This window comes from Centropristis striata, chromosome 16, assembly GCF_030273125.1.
Source record: "Centropristis striata isolate RG_2023a ecotype Rhode Island chromosome 16, C.striata_1.0, whole genome shotgun sequence".
Lineage (NCBI taxonomy): Eukaryota > Metazoa > Chordata > Actinopteri > Perciformes > Serranidae > Centropristis > Centropristis striata.
Genome location: NC_081532.1, coordinates 29,634,625 through 29,650,364, shown reverse-complemented (window position 1 = coordinate 29,650,364; position 15,740 = coordinate 29,634,625). Strand labels below are relative to the sequence as shown.

Below are 15,740 nucleotides of genomic sequence, written 5' to 3'. Positions count from 1 at the left end.
TGCAGTTATTGATGATTTTTGTGACATAACCTCTGGAAAAGAGGCCCTAAATGTTTGAAAAACAGCTCTGACTCCACGCAGGCGGTGTGTCGTGGTTAATATGTAACGCTCAGTGCACACTTGCACTTTGTTTCCCCAAATAATAGATGGGGGCTTTCAAGAGTTATCTTTGCACAAGCTGGATGGTACGTATGACAGTCAGTCAATCTTGGAAAGAATGCTTTTCACAAGAATTTATTGCATTTCAAAACCAAATTAACTCAAGTGTGTTTGCTGGTAATGTAACTCTAATCTGCCTTATTTCTTCTAGTAGATGGGTAAGTTATGCTACTGCTTAATTGTGCTTTTTTGATACCTTCTTTGACATGTATTGTGCCTGTTTCAGGTAGAGTAACCAAGTCTCTAAAAATGGTGACGCACAAAACGACGATGGGATTTATTTTCATTATAACCTACATGTGCTTCCTCGCTCCTGTCCACCAAGCGCACCCTCAGAGCGCCACCATCTCAGATCTTTCCATCAAAAACATGGACTTTGCCATGAACCTATACAGAAAGATATCCAGCTATCATGACAAGAACATCTTTTTCTCACCTCTGAGCATCTCTACCAGCTTTGCTGCTCTTTCAATGGCTACTGACGGTGTCACACACAAAGAAATACTAAAGGGACTCAACCTGCAGCAGCTGGAGCGGGCCGACCAGCCAGAATTCATCCCAACACTCTTTCAGCTCCTTCATGAGAACATCACACAGAACGGGATGCTGAAACTGGACCAAGGCATGGCTCTCTTCATGGACCCGCAGTTTGAGGTTGAGAAGATATTCACAGACCAAATCAAGACTTTTTTTGACGCTGAGATCAAAAGTGTAAACTTTACAAACACCAAAGAGAGTCTCAGCTTCATCAATGAGTACATCAGCAACAAGACTGAGGACAAAGTGACGGAGATGATTTCTGATCTGGATCCAGTGACCCAACTCATGTTAATCAACACCATTTTCTTTCAGGGTACGCTGAATATCTCTTTAAAAGTCTTGAAACTTATCTTGGGTTGTTTACAACTGCACTATGATCGTGTTTTGACCTTTGACCTACAGTGTCCACAATTAAACAATGGCGGAAAAAACTATTCAGATCCTTAAGTAAAAGTATTAATACCACATCAAAATGTACTTAAAGTATCAAAAGTGCACGTTATACAGAATGGACCCACTCAGATTGTTTTATATATTCTAAATATATTATTTGATTATAATTATTGATGCATTCATGTATATAGCATTTTAAACAAATGTCTAATCACATTAAATGTATCATGTTTTTTATGTTAAATCTCGACCTGGAAAGTAACTAAAGCTGTCAGCTAAATGTAGTGGAGTAAAAAGTACAATATTTGCCTCAAAATGTAGTACTCAAGTAAAGAACAAGTACTTCAAAATTGTACTTAAGTACACTACTTGAGTACAATTCCACCACTGATTGAATTGGAATTATTCATGCAGTAATTACTTTAATAATTTACTTTAATCTTGCATGACTTAATTTTAACTACTTTATATACTTTTGGGTAGGTTGTAAATGTAACCTTAGGATCAATTCAGATTTACCTATAATATAACATGATCATTTATTTGTTGATTATATTTTGCATTAATCATTATAATCTGCAATAACTAAAATCATTGCATACATGTAATGTGATTTTTTTAAAAGTATAATTAGAGTAGAGTTGCCACACTGTAGTGGACTTGGTGGATAAAATACAATGGAAATACTGAAGTGAAATACAACTACTTTAAATTGTACACAAGAACATGAGTAAATATACTTAGTTACTTTCAACCACTGAGTATTAGTCACGTTGTTTATTCTTCACTGTTAGGAGGCCTACTATTTCTTCTACTACATGTTAAGTCTTATCGAAATGTAGTGGAGTAAAAAGTACAATATTTGCCTCAAAATGTAGTGGAGTAGAAGTATAAAGTTACATAAAATGGAAATACTCAAGTAAAGTACAAGTACCTAAAAAATTGTACTGAGGAAATTAAATAATATTATTTCTTCCACAGGAGCCTGGCAGAAGACTTTCAACCCCAACTTCACTGAAAATGCACCATTCTACATCAACAATTATAATATCAAGCAAGTGCCGATGATGTTTTTAGAGGACAAGTTCTACATGATGGAAGATGTTTCTCTTGGTGCCAAAGTGCTGAAGCTGCCATACCAGGCAGGTGTTTCCATGCTCATCCTGCTCCCCAACAAAGGCACAGACTACACTGTGATTGATGATGACATTACTGCTAGGAAGTTCCTCAGCTGGATCAGAGGGCTGGAAAAAACGTAAGTGTTAGGTTATGTAAAATGTTTTACAATGTAAGGTTTCTCTATCATTTTGTTGTCTGTATCCTGATGTATTTTTGCTATGATCGAGTAGGACTTTGTGTATTTTTCTGCAGAGCAACAAATGCATAATATCACATGCCTGCAGCAACAGATAACTCACAGGTCCACTCAACATGGCCGGTCTTTATGTTCACAGCAAACTGGAAGTCAACATGCCCAAATTCAAGATGGAGGAGTCATATTCCCTGCACAATATTCTACCACATATGGGCATGGACAGTATCTTTAGTAATTCAGCCAATCTGACAAAGCTGAGTAAGGAAGGCGGCCTCAAAGTGTCAGAGGTATGTTTTGTTTTTGTTTTTCATTTGTCACCATGCAGTGGTGGAATGTAACTAAGTATATTTACTCAAGTACTGTGCTTAAGTACAATTTTGAGGTACTTTACTTGAGTATTTCCATTTTATGTAACTTTATACTTCTACTTCACTACATTTTAAGGCCAAATATTGTACCTTTACTCCATTACATTTAGCTTCCAGCTTTAGTTACTTTTCAGTTACTTTACTTTTACGCATTTTTATAAATCAAACCTCATAACAACATATATAGTTAAAAGGAGCCCAACCTTTACAAAATTAAAACACTGCTTAGATAAATACATCACGACAAATTATCAAATAATATATTTATACTAAATATCTAAGTGTGGTCATTCTGCATAACGAGTACTTTTACTTTTGATACTTAAAATACATTTTGATGCTGATACTTTTGTACTTTTACTTAAGTAAGTTTAGAATGCAGGATTTTTTTTTGTAGTGGAGTAATTTCAAAGTTTGGTATTAACACTTTGACTTATGATAAGATAAGATATTCCTTTATTGATCCCCCATGGGGGAAATTTAGTAATTGCAGCAGCACAAGTACAGAGGAAAGACAGATTAAGGTAATAAAAATAGAATAATACAAATGAAATATAATAAAGATAAGAAAATATATAAATCATATAAAAAAACATACAGACAGACAAACAAACAACCAAGACCAAACTAAAAAACTAGTAGTGCAAACATGTTTAAGTGGCAGTAAATTGGAGAACATATGTGCAGTGAATGTAATAAGTAAAGGATCTGAATACTTCCAATCCAATCCAATCCCCTTTATTAATATAGCACAATTTTAGCAAACACAAGGTTTCCAAAGTGCTGCACAAACAATAAATACATAACACAATACAAAGAGATGTAGTAAACAATAGAACAGTAAGATAAAATAAATTAAAAATGGGATAAAAATAAATAAAATAAAATGTAAAATGTACTGCCTGCACAAAATAAAATATGTATGAATACTTCTTCCTCCACCCACTGCATGCATGCATATTCTGACCTCTGCAGATGGTGATTTATTTTTCTTATCTTTTGTGAAATCCCAGGTGCTGCACAAAGCTGTGATCGAGGTGGACGAGACAGGCACCACTGCAGCAGCAGCCACAGCAACTGGCATTATCCCATACTCCTTACCCAGGACCTTCACTGTCAACAGGCCCTTTTTCTTCTTCATTTACCACGAAGACACAAACTGCCTGCTGTTCATGGGCAGGGTGATTGACCCCACCAAGAACTAGCAGGCATGACTGTGCTGTGTGAGTCCTTGTTTGCTTGCACTTAACATTGTGTTTATTTAGACTTTAAAAATGCTAATTTGATGCATTTTTAAATCCTAAATGTAACGAGGTTGTGCTGATTTGTTCTATAAACCGCCCTGTATGTGATCCCTATTAATAAAGAATTTACATTAGTGTGCCTTTCTTTTGGATTCAATCAAATAATTTGCTGACTAAATGATGGAGGGTTATAAGGGGTGGAAATAAATATATAAACACATGACTAACTAAATAACGAAATGCTTAAATAATTGAATAAATAAATAATTACGTAATTTAATGAATACATTACAAATTAAAGAAGACATTAAGCATTAATCAGTCCTTTAATGAATGCATTTCATTATGTAATTTAATAAGAAATGTCTTAAAATATGACTTTCTCTGACTCCTATTAATATCTGATTTTATGAATATGATCACCCTTGAGAAAGCAGGCTGCACACCGTCTTTTGTGATTTTGTATGATTGTTCTGCTAATAAGGCAGAATAAGACTGAACATGTACTAGAAGAAATATTAGGCCTCCTAACAGTGAAGAATAAAAAACATGACTAATACTCAGTATGACTAATGGTGGTTGGAAGTAACCAAGTGCATTGACTCAAGCACTTGTGTATTATTTAAAGTAGTTGTACTTTACTTGAGTATTTTCATTTTACTTTATCCTTCTACTACAGTCTACTACAGTTTAGAGCCAGATATACTCCTATTCTACTTTTCATTGCATTACATTTGTGCAATGATTTCAGTGACTGTAGATTATGATTATTAATGCAAAAAAAGTAATGCAACATTAAAGTAATACACACAATACTAGATGATTAATTACAATTTAACCAGTGGTGGAATGTAACTAAGTAAATGTACTTAAGTACTGTACTTAAGCACAATTTTGAGGTACTTGTTCTTTACTTGAGTATTTCCACATTAACTTTCCATTTATACTTCAACTCTACTACATTTAGAGGCAAATAATGTTCTTTTTACTCCACTACATTTAGCTGACAAGTTTAGTGGTTAAATGCACCAATACAAATCATTTGATAATATATTTGGAATATATAAAACAATCTGAGTGTGGGTATATACATAAATTGATACTTAAAGTAAGTAAGATTTTTTTTGACACTTTACTACTTTTACCTGAGTAAGGGATCTAAATACTTCTTCCACCACTGAATTAAATAATATAAAATACATTATTATGAAATGTGTCTTTGCATAAAGAGCAGTCATTGCTGGAAAAAAGTATTCAGATCCTTTACATAAGTAAAAGTACTAATACCACACTGCAAAATTAGTCAACTACAAGTACAATTCCTGCATTCAAAACTTACTTATGTAAAAGTACAAGAGTATCAGCTTCATATTGTACTTAAAGTATCAAAAGTAAAGGTTTCTTGTTATGCAGAATGGACCCACTCAGATTGTTTTAAAAATGAGAAATATAATATTGGATTATTTTTATTGATGCATTTATCTAAGTGTTTTAATTTTTTTTTTTTTAATTAAACACTTTAATTTGATGTTAAATGTATGTTAAATCTCGACCTGTAAAGTAACTAAGGCTGTCAGCTAAATGTAAGAAGTCCAATATTTGCCACAAAATGTAGTGGAGTAGAAGTATAAAGTTACATAAAATAGAAATACTCAAGTAAAGTACAAGTACTCATGAGGTTTAATTTAAATAAATAAATAAATTATAATGTAAATGTTAAATCTCGACCTGTAAAGTAACTAAAGCTGGCAGCTAAATGTAGTGGAGTAAAAAGTACAATATTTGCCTCAAAATGTAGTGAAGAAGAAGTATAAAGTTACATAAAATGGAAATACTGAAGTAAATACGGTACATACAGTACTTGAGTAGATGTAGTTACATTTCACCAGAGTTGTCTACATAAAGCCTTTTTTTTGGCACTTTATATTTAATAGTTTATTTAAGTATATTTTGATGTAAATGCATCTGTACTTTTATTTTAGTAAAGTTTGAATGCTTTTCTTTACTTCATTTGTAGCGGAGCATTTCTACACTGTACCGGCTGTTTGACCAATAAAGTTATTTGAACCACGTGATCAACACTGTCATGGCTGCGCCCTCGTGTCATGCGTGGTTGTCAACATTTGTAGCCACAAATTGACATTTAAAAAGGCACATTCAGTCAAGGTAGTACTGGTTTCATTGTTTTTCCTTGTGGATGTCGTATTGTCGTTTATGGTTTACCAAGCCGAGCGATCTGGTGTTTGTGCGATCATTTAATAAATAGTTAGAGTGGCTCGGCACTTAGCTGCTGGCTAAGTCAACGCACACGTAACTCAGTTTGAAGGGGAGAAATTCAACATATTGTCGTAACTCAGCTTTGTAGGAAAATGAAGACAAAGAAGATGAATCCCAGAAACAAGCGTGTATCTTCCGCACTGCAAAAAACAAAGAAAAAGCGTAGCATCCACGTGAAAGGAAAATGGGAAGCTGTGGAGCTGGATCCAAGCCTCTTCTCCGAGGAGGGCATGGAGGGGCTGGTGTGTTTTGAAGAGCTGACAGATTATCGTCTGATAGACTCTGAGAAGGCTGCAGCTAAAGCAGAAAAGGAGCTGAAAAAGAAGGAGGAGAAGAAGAAAAAGAAGAAGGAGAAAGCGAAGAAAAGGAAAGCCAGCGAGGGAGAGGAGGAAGGAGAGAAGGTGGACGTGGAGAGCAAAGAGACAGAAACAACAGGTGAACCAGCGAAGAAAAAAGCCAAAAATAAGAAAAAGAAAAATAAGAAACTGACTGCAAAGGATTCGGAGCAACCAGATAACACTTCTGCAGAAGTGACACTGGATGATTCAGCTGCAGGTGAGGAGGATAAAAAAGAAGAAGCAGTAGCTTCAGAAGATGCAGCAGTCAGTTCAGAACCTGAAGCCCAATCAAAACTCACAAAGAAGAGCAACAAAAAGAAGAAAAAGAAACAGAAGCAACAGATAGAAGCTGATAAAACTTCAGAGGAGCAGCCAAACCATCAGTCTCCATCAGAGCTTCAGACTCTGGAAGAAGAAAAAGAAGAAGAAAAATCTACTCCAGATAAAGTGACAAAGCCCCCCAAAAGCAAAAAGCAGATAAAGAATTGGACAAATGCAGCACTTTCCGGCTCTGAAGACAAAAAAGCGGATGTGAGTGCTTGGAAAGACCTGTTTGTTCCGGCCCCTGTGCTCAAGGCACTGAGCAGTCTTGGATTTAGTTCACCGAGCCCCATACAAGCCCTGGCTCTGCCTCCAGCCATCAGGGACCGTATGGATGTGCTCGGGGCGGCTGAGACAGGTAAGACAAAATACTCCTTGTTTTGGTTCCATCATGTTTCCACATGTGTTGCTGATGCAAGCGTTTTGATTACAGGAAGTGGGAAGACATTGGCTTTTGGTATTCCCATGATCCACGCCATCCTGCAGTGGAGAAACGGTTCAGAAGAGCCTGCTGATAACGCTGAATCAGCCACACAGGTGGAGAGTTTGTATCTACCAGCTGTAGAGAAGTCCACAAAAGAAGAAGACGAAGAGGACGACATGGATGCTGAGGGAGAAGAGGGTGAAAGCATCACAGAGGAGGACCAAGGTGACACACAGGGTATCTGCGGGGGCTTTAAAAAGTCTTAAAACATCTAAAATTCTCTTAAAATTTCATAAATTGTCTTAAATATAATTTTGAAAGGTCTAAAAAAATGTATTAATGTTACTTTTGATTTGAAACAAATGCATAAACTTCAGTCTTGCTTTTAAAATTGTTGTTTTTTGAGGACGCTATAACATAACGACAAAATCTGTGCAGTCCGGTCAGAATTTGAGCTGTGAATTAATTTAGTAAAGGTGGTGGGGGGGGGATCAATACAGCATAATATTGCGTAATAATGCGCTGCAATATTACATTGATTCATAGCAAGTAGTGATATTTAGTGTTCCAATGGCCGGCAGGCCGGCAGTATTTTCAACGTTTTTTTCTGGAGGCCGTAGCATTTTGAGTGATATACTGGAGATACTGGTATCAGATGAAACTAGAAGATCTAATGAATCTACAGGCACCAAGTGCGCCAGGATATCATGTCAGGAAGTTGTTGAGATAACGCTGCAAAGTTAGGCTTTTTTTAATGTTTCATTCAAAGAAATTTCAGAACAGTGAAGCTTAAAGTTGAGGAAAGTTTGATAAAATGCTGCAGTTGTTGTCGTCCATACATGTTTGATATCAGTTCAGTTCAGTTTGACTGAATACTTTGTTGGTCAGTCTGTGGGTTTGACTCTCATTGTGGAGAAATAAAAAGACTGAAGTGAGATGAATAGACTGAGAATTTTCTCTTATTGGACAAAATAATTCTTTATTGAATGTACTTTTGTGGACACAAAATGCAGTTAAACAGTTAAATTGCATTATATTGTATCGCAATGCTCACCATATTGCAAAATGCTTAAAATTGCAATAATATCGCATCGTGAATCAAGTATCGGGATAAAATCGTATCGTGGGGGCTCTGGGGATTCAGACCTCTAAAAATCATATACTTTGCAAGTAATTCCGGGCCTCCGATTTTCCTTCACGTCTCCCTGCAGAGACCCTGGACACAGATGACAGTGAAGAGGAGTGTGATGGCATGGACGGCCAGGAGGACGATGAGAGGCTTGGGTGTGTTCAAGTAATCAAAGATGCAGAGTTTGACTTCAACCCCTCCGCTGAAGCAGAAGAAGAAGCTGCAGGAGGGCGGAGTCAGCCTCTTCTCGGACTGGTGCTCACTCCCACCAGGGAGCTGGCTGTTCAGGTCAAGCACCATATTGATGCTGTTGCTAAATTTACAGGTAAGGCTTTAAAGTTTTATGATGACCAGGGTTTTTATTTAAATAATGAATAATGTTATGAATGTTCTCAATATGTTACTTTTGTTTCTATATTATTATATATGTCACATACCATTTATACTATATTGTGTATATCTCTGCATATATTTATATATATTTATTCATTGATCATACTACTACATGCAACAACCTATTTAACCTATTTAACATGCTAAAATATATTTTCTCCAACGTGTAAGTACTTTCAGGAAAACAAATAAAATATATATATTAATAATACATGCCAAATAGCAGAAATGTATGCATAGAATGTATATAGACTGTATGTATATGTCTCATTTTTTATATTTTTTATTCTGTTTTCCATAGATAGATAGATAGATAGATAGATAGGAACTTTATTAATTCCTCGGGAAGGTTCCCTCATGAAATTGCATTTCTAGCAGCAGCACAACACCAATACAATAGAATAGAATTTAAAAAAGTTAAAAGTATAAATGTGCAATAGACATATATATAAATATATAAATACAGGGAAAAATTATACAAGAAGAAATACTGTATAAGTGGATATTTACATGGGGGAGTGCATAAACTGTGCTAAAAATTAGAACAAAAAAAAGAAACAGTGTTTATATCTTGAGCTGCTGTGACATCTAAATTTCCCCACTGCAGGATAAATAAAGTCATCTCTTATCTCTTATCTTGTATAGACATCAAAACAGCTATTGTGGTGGGTGGGATGGCACAGCAGAAACAAAGAAGAATGCTTAAGCGAAGACCAGAGATCGTAATTGCCACTCCTGGACGCCTGTGGGACTTAATCCAGGAGAGGCATCCTCATCTGATGAATTTACGACAGCTCAAGTAAGTTAACCGTTTACTGCATTTTTTGAAACTACTGTTTGAAACTACTGTTTCAAAAAACAAATTTCCGATATCGAATTCTGTTTTATTTAATTCCAGTTGCATATGTAATCAGCATTTGGCAGAAGAGTCAATCAAGGATTTTTTTTCTGCCATCTACCATCTTTTTTTCCAGCCCCCCGTGACCCGAGTGCGGATAAATGGTTAAGGATAATGAATTAATTAATTAATTAAACACCAGCACTACTTTCTTATTCATTCATCAGATTTTAATAATCTGTGTTGCGGGTTTTGGTTCTCGAAGGGTAGATGAATGACCATAAATGCTTTTACACTGCAGCTTCTAGTTTACATTTACACTGGGAAAAGTGCACTTTTTATTTTTAAATGTACATTAAAAGTCTAGATACAGCAAAAAGATGATTTTTTTTTTTGCACATTTGTCGGGGAAGTCCCTGAGCAATCATTTTAAACAAAAGGCCAGAAGCAGCAGTAAAAAAATATGGGTTGAAAGCTAAAAAGATACCAGAAATTGTGACTTTTTTTTTTTTTTATTGGATTTGGCTTTTCAACAAAAAGCTAGAGCAGCATCAGGAATATCAAAAGTGACATCCACGGAGCACTGTTTGTTTAATTTGTCATGCTATTTTTAATTAAGTCCTCCTGGTTGTGTTATTGTGCAGGTGCCTGGTCATTGATGAAGCTGATCGCATGGTAGAGAGAGGCCACTTTGCAGAGCTGGAGAGTCTGCTGGAGATGCTCAACACTGTGCACTTTAATCCCACAAGGCAAACGTTTGTGTTCTCTGCCACGCTGACCATGGCTCGCAGCCTGCCCACCCGCGTCCTGCAGAAGAAGAAGAAGAATGTGGACCAGAGGAGCAAGCTGGAAATTCTCATGGAGAAAGTCGGGATCAAGTCCAAACCCAAAATCATCGACCTGACCAGGAAGGAGGCGACTGTGGAGACCCTGACCGAGACCCGAATCCACTGTCAGAAGGACGAGAAGGACTTCTACCTTTATTACTTTTTGCTCCAGTATCCTGGCCGCACCATGGTGTTCGCCAACAGCATAGACTGTATCAAGAGACTGAACTCCCTGCTGGTTATCTTGGACCGTACTCCACTGCCCCTCCATGCCAACATGCACCAGAAACAACGCCTCAAAAACCTGGAAAGGTTTGCTGAGAGGGAGAGGTGAGGGTTGCACACACTTCTGGCAGCAGTGGTCTGAAGGGGTTTGCCTCTGGTTGGGTTAGTTATTGTGCTCCTGTGATGAAATATACAAATCTGTTAACTGCAACTAAGAGCTTTATCTGATTTGCATAAAAAAAGTCTGGATTATGGACTAGTTCCATCATTGACTTTTATCATAATGCTTATTTTGACAGACTATAATCTGGAGTTTACAAGTTTGCAACCACAATAGTTTGGCAAATTGAAGTCCCTTAAATAGTGCAAGTTAGTGTGTACTTCACCAGATAGACTCTAGAGGTGTGTGTGGGGGGGGATCGAAACAGCATAGTATTGTGATGTTTTGCGTGGCGATATTATATTGATTCATGGCCGCCAAGTATCAATATTTAGCACTCCGAAGGCCAGCGGGCCATCAGTGTTGTTTCGGCCATTTCTGGAGGCCGCATCGTGTCAGGAAGTTGTCGAAATAACGCTGCAAAGTTAGCCTTTTTTATGTTTCATTCCAAAAAATTGACAGCAGTGAAGCTTAAAGTTGAGGAAAGTTTGATAAAATGCTGCAGTTGTTGTCGTCCATACATGTTTGATATCAGTTCAGTGGGTTTGACTCTCATTGTGGAGAAATAAAAAGACTGAAGTGAGATGAATAGACTGAGAATTTTCTCTTATTTGACAGAACAATTCTGGATTGAAATTTTTTAGACACAAAATGCAGTTAAACAGTTAAATCACAATATTGTATCACAATACTCAATATATCACATATCACAAAATGCTTAAAATCGCAATCGTATCGTGGGGCCTCTGCTGATTCACACCTCTAATGGATTTGTAGTTTAATGCAAGAGCTCAAAGTGGAAGGCGGAGAAACACTGTTGCACATTGATTCATCCGTACTTGCTTGTTGTGTTGCTGCCATGCGATGTCTCCACAGTAGACTTATAGTTATGATTTATCACATTGAGGTGTACTTAAACTCAGAAAAAGCTCTGATAGAAAGCTTTATTTACGCCTTCATTCTAGTACGAGTTACTAAAAATCTCATTAGTTGGCATGTCTTTAGTGGCACTTTTTGCCATATAATCATGGTGACTGGCCAAATGACACTTTTTCAACATTTCATTTACAGTTGTGTTTTGCTGACGACTGATGTGGCGGCGAGGGGACTGGACATTCCCAATGTTCAGCATGTTATTCACTACCAGGTAAGCTTTTTTTGTTGCTGTCCTCCAAGCATCCAAGCATGTATTATTAGCACATGTAGCACATCTGCAGAGTGGAGAGCACATATCAAAAACAGTAAGGAAGTATTTGTGTATTTGATTGGCTGCCTGGGCCAAGTGTGACTTTGACGACTTTTGCTGTAAAACTAGGAATATTTCCACTTCTAGGCACATCTATAAACTGCTAGAAAAACATGATGCATGTCGCAAGAGAAGCATGCGTGCCAGTTGTGCCGTACCACAGGAAAACAATGGTTTTGCTGTCTACATGTGTGTAGTTTCTCAGCTTTATCGTGCAACTGGTACGTGGTTAGCTCAAATAAGGTCCTCCTGTGACCATCAGGTTCCCAGGACGTCTGAGACTTACGTCCATCGGAGCGGCAGAACAGCAAGAGCCACCAGAGAGGGTCTCAGTTTGCTGCTAATAGGCCCAGACGATATGATGAACTACAAAAAGATCTATAAGGCTCTTGGGAAGGATGAGGATCTTCCCATGTTCCCCATCGAGATCAAATGCATGGAAGCCATCAAGGTGAGATCCAGGGTTAGGTCCTGCCTTTACAGAGTGACATTAAAGAGATGATGTTTGATTGTTTACTGATGAATGCGTTCCTCCACAGGAGCGGGTAAATTTGGCCAGAAAGATAGAGAAGATTGAGTTTCACAACAGCAGAGAGAAGCAGCACAACTCCTGGTTCAAACAAGCAGCAGAAGCCCTGGAGGTGGATCTGGATGATGACCTTTTAATTGGTAAGACCAACATGACACACAATCTCTTGTAACAAGTTCCCTTTATTCTAAAATGTTGAGATACAGACAACTGAATACACAATTTATGTCTACAGGTGGAGTAAAGGATGAGGAGGACGACAGGGAGCAGCAGAAGGTGGTCAAAGGGATGAAAAAGCATTTGAAGCATCTGATCTCACAGCCTGTATTCAAGAATTTGAATAAGAGCAAGTACCCCACTCAGATGGGAAAGCTCTCCGTGCCTTACCTGCCTCACACTGGGAGGGAAAGTGCCCTCACCAGGGTCTCTATACAGAAGATGAAACAGAAGTTAAAGACAGGTGCACCACCACAGCAGAAAAAGAAGAAAGAAGAAAAGCAGCAGCAGTGACATGTTAATGGAACGTGTATTTAGAGGCAATCTTTAACAGGATTTATGTATTTGTTACATACATTCAGTTCATTTAAATCGTAATTGCACAATGTGCAAAGAAAATGTATTTAAATGTTGTTTAATCGCTGTACACTGCAAGGCTTGATAAAAAAATCTGTTTTCACAAGCGTCCTTAAGCCCCGTTGGAATTTTATTCAACTAAAGTCAATGTTCCTGAGTCGAGCTGAGTCCTTAATGGATCTCTGGTCAGTGTTGAGGTCTCGGGTAGAGAATGTTATAGTGTGACGTGTGGTAGAGGAGGTGCAGGGACGGTTCAGCACCCTCTGGAATGACGTGGTGAGCCAACTGCTCTTCATCACCCTCCATGGAGACGATATGGATGCATATATCCAGAGCCTGCGACAGAGCCAGGATGTCCACATGGTCACACTCCATTGCCATGGCCTCCACCTCCTGAATGACGAGCGTGAAGACATTATGAAACGTTTGACTTATCCTTTGTAAAAAAACAAACAAACTTGGATCTACTATTTTTTCACTAGATGGCAGCAACACTTTGTCACTTACCTGATGACAGTAGACTAGTAGATTGGGCGCCTCCACAAAGTGGCAGAAGAATTCCCCCTGGTTCTGCAGGTGTGCTGAGGTGAGCAGCCTGAGATACTGCACCACACTGTCGGACGTCATCTGCTCATTGAAGAGCCTGAGCAGCGTGTCTTCCTGCTCATCTGCCTGGCACTGCTCCACCACATGTACGACCTTCAAGAGGGCAGAAATAACTGGGTATTTTTCAGAAAAAAGTTTGCCTTGAATACTTTGATATGACGTCCCAGCACTGTTTTAAGAAGCAGAGATCAAGTGGTACACTAACCACAAAAACATTCTGACCCAACAAAATTTTAATTTGAACTAAATATCCCATTCTATGCCTTTTGTACGTGTGACAACCTTTGTGGGAGCATTATGATTATAATAAATTCACCTTATTGTTGTTCACGTTTGATCATTTTAATGGAGATTTTTCTTTCCAAATGTAATTAGAATTTAGTGATTTACTGGCCTGATTCCATCTGGTAAGTTATATTATGTGCCTGTAAAAGGAAATGCATTGTTTACTGTGTTCAGGTGGTGCTTGAAGGAGCTCTCATCAAAACCCGCAGAAGAGAAGTCTTCGCAGGTCTGAACAATTTTCTCCTTAAATCTGAAAGTGAAACCAGTAAGACAAGCCCACCTTACATTTACAATTACTTCACTTTGGACAAATCGCAGTAGTGATGATAACTGACCTCTGCAAAGCCCTGACACTGTGCAGGAGTGACTCCATGTGTGCGTAGCAGAGGGCTCTGTAGAAGCAGTTCCCATCTCCGCGCACTTGTCTGACGCTGGAAAACTGGCTGCTTAAATCCTGACAAAGGACAATAGGTGTGGTTATTATTCGGCGGACAGTGTGAGTTAAGAGGGGGTGATTATGACCACTTGCAGTACAACAACCCACCCCAACCTTAGTTCCTACTTTATATTTGGCACCCGGCGTTTGTTCAGGAAACAACGAAGAAATGTCCTCTCGGCATGAGACAAGGCAGCCTGCCTCCATCTGTCGACAAACAAACAGCTTTACTATTTTCAGACCAAACAGCAGTTTCAGCGGCCCACTGCCCGCACCACTTCGTATTTCATCAACATGGAAACAACGTGAGAAAATGTAATTACAGTTGAGCAAGAATCCGTGCGACAAAGCTGTGTCAAAACATTATTGCGTTTTTTATTCCCATTTTCTGAAAACCGGATGTTTGCAGGAACCACGTGTTCGTGTTAAAGGGACAGTACCGGTTTGTTCAAAACATGGCAACGCCAACGCATAACCTATTGTGAGTTCCGTTTTCCTATTTTCCATCACTATACAGTGGACATGTACAATAGTCATTAAATATCTAACTTACTGGTGAAAGTAGGCCTAGGTTATACCAGCAAATTATTCTTAAAGGGACAGTTCACCCCCAAATCCTCCTATTTATACACAATAATTCTGATATCTAGCCTTTTTCCATGGTTTTCTAGATAATGATTTTGTTTAGTATCAAGAAAAACATGGAAAAAGGCTAGATATCAGCTCTTAAACTCTTATGAGCTGTTTTTGTCCGTTTTTTTTGTCCGAATAAATGTACCTTTAGTTGTACCAGGCATTAAAATGAACAAGAAATTGATGAAAACAAGGGTGGTCTAATATTTTTTTCCATGACTGTATTTATCAATTTGTTGTGAAACTCCAAAGTAACTAGCCTATAGGTTTTACATTATTTCAGTTGAGTAAAATGTGTAATATCCCCTCCTGAGATGTAGTAAAGTTTAATATACTGGTATACTGGCATACAAATATTATAATTGATACATTGCACACATTTTAAATCTGCTCTTAATACCTTACTTGACTAAATGTACTCAAATCTTGACAACCCAGATTATTACTTAATCCTTAGGAATGTAAATTACTGACTGAATAA

At 37.8% G+C, this 15,740-nt stretch overlaps 3 protein-coding genes across 6 annotated transcripts; 2 read left to right on the top strand and 1 right to left on the bottom strand.

Annotated features, from left to right (window-relative positions):
* Positions 1-76: 76 nt before the first annotated feature.
* On the top strand, positions 77-4,561 carry serpina10b (serpin peptidase inhibitor, clade A (alpha-1 antiproteinase, antitrypsin), member 10b). 2 transcript variants are annotated; one of them, XM_059353269.1, is made up of 5 exons: positions 77-185; positions 386-1,012; positions 2,074-2,347; positions 2,547-2,694; positions 3,789-4,560. In XM_059353269.1, exons 2-5 carry the CDS (start codon positions 409-411, stop codon positions 3,978-3,980), a joined length of 1,218 nt encoding a protein of 405 aa, XP_059209252.1. In that variant the 5' UTR covers positions 77-185; positions 386-408; the 3' UTR covers positions 3,981-4,560. The 2 variants fall into 2 exon arrangements, with proteins under 2 accessions (XP_059209252.1, XP_059209251.1); XM_059353268.1 differs by lacking the exon at positions 77-185 and adding an exon at positions 219-317 and having other exon boundaries at positions 3,789-4,561.
* A 1,357-nt stretch (positions 4,562-5,918) lies between these two features.
* On the top strand, positions 5,919-13,410 carry ddx24 (DEAD (Asp-Glu-Ala-Asp) box helicase 24). 2 transcript variants are annotated; one of them, XM_059353263.1, is made up of 9 exons: positions 5,919-7,313; positions 7,389-7,616; positions 8,591-8,833; positions 9,547-9,700; positions 10,384-10,896; positions 12,023-12,098; positions 12,460-12,648; positions 12,737-12,866; positions 12,962-13,410. In XM_059353263.1, the coding sequence occupies exons 1-9, from the start codon at positions 6,389-6,391 to the stop codon at positions 13,234-13,236; spliced, it is 2,733 nt and encodes a 910-aa protein (XP_059209246.1). In that variant the 5' UTR covers positions 5,919-6,388; the 3' UTR covers positions 13,237-13,410. The 2 variants fall into 2 exon arrangements, with proteins under 2 accessions (XP_059209246.1, XP_059209247.1); XM_059353264.1 differs by having other exon boundaries at positions 5,920-7,313; positions 7,389-7,604.
* LOC131988197 (ubiquitin thioesterase OTUB2-like) lies at positions 12,891-15,215 on the bottom strand. 2 transcript variants are annotated; one of them, XM_059353266.1, is made up of 6 exons: positions 14,950-15,215; positions 14,741-14,833; positions 14,526-14,644; positions 14,356-14,440; positions 13,807-13,998; positions 12,891-13,692 (listed from the first exon to the last, which is right to left on the bottom strand). In XM_059353266.1, the coding sequence occupies exons 2-6, from the start codon at positions 14,831-14,833 to the stop codon at positions 13,486-13,488; spliced, it is 696 nt and encodes a 231-aa protein (XP_059209249.1). In that variant the 5' UTR covers positions 14,950-15,215; the 3' UTR covers positions 12,891-13,485. The 2 variants fall into 2 exon arrangements, with proteins under 2 accessions (XP_059209249.1, XP_059209250.1); XM_059353267.1 differs by having other exon boundaries at positions 14,753-14,833; positions 14,950-15,209.
* Positions 15,216-15,740: the final 525 nt, after the last annotated feature.

What these genes read in the sequence shown, in the direction of transcription:
- ddx24 (XM_059353263.1), top strand. Translation starts at nt 6,389, where the DNA reads ATGAAGACAAAGAAGATGAATCCCAGAAACAAGCGTGTATCTTCCGCA. An exon ending in AGGTTTGCTGAGAGGGAGAG is followed by an intron (nt 10,897 to 12,022) that starts GTGAGGGTTGCA and finishes TTTCATTTACAG; the next exon opens with TTGTGTTTTGCTGACGACTG. An exon ending in AGCATGTTATTCACTACCAG is followed by an intron (nt 12,099 to 12,459) that starts GTAAGCTTTTTT and finishes TGTGACCATCAG; the next exon opens with GTTCCCAGGACGTCTGAGAC.
- serpina10b (XM_059353268.1), top strand. An exon ending in CAACACCATTTTCTTTCAGG is followed by an intron (nt 1,013 to 2,073) that starts GTACGCTGAATA and finishes TTTCTTCCACAG; the next exon opens with GAGCCTGGCAGAAGACTTTC. An exon ending in GCGGCCTCAAAGTGTCAGAG is followed by an intron (nt 2,695 to 3,788) that starts GTATGTTTTGTT and finishes GTGAAATCCCAG; the next exon opens with GTGCTGCACAAAGCTGTGAT.
- LOC131988197 (XM_059353266.1), bottom strand. Translation starts at nt 14,833, where the DNA reads ATGGAGGCAGGCTGCCTTGTCTCATGCCGAGAGGACATTTCTTCGTTG. An exon ending in AGTGTCAGGGCTTTGCAGAG is followed by an intron (nt 14,441 to 14,525) that starts GTCAGTTATCAT and finishes TTTCACTTTCAG; the next exon opens with ATTTAAGGAGAAAATTGTTC. An exon ending in TACTAGTCTACTGTCATCAG is followed by an intron (nt 13,693 to 13,806) that starts GTAAGTGACAAA and finishes CTCGTCATTCAG; the next exon opens with GAGGTGGAGGCCATGGCAAT.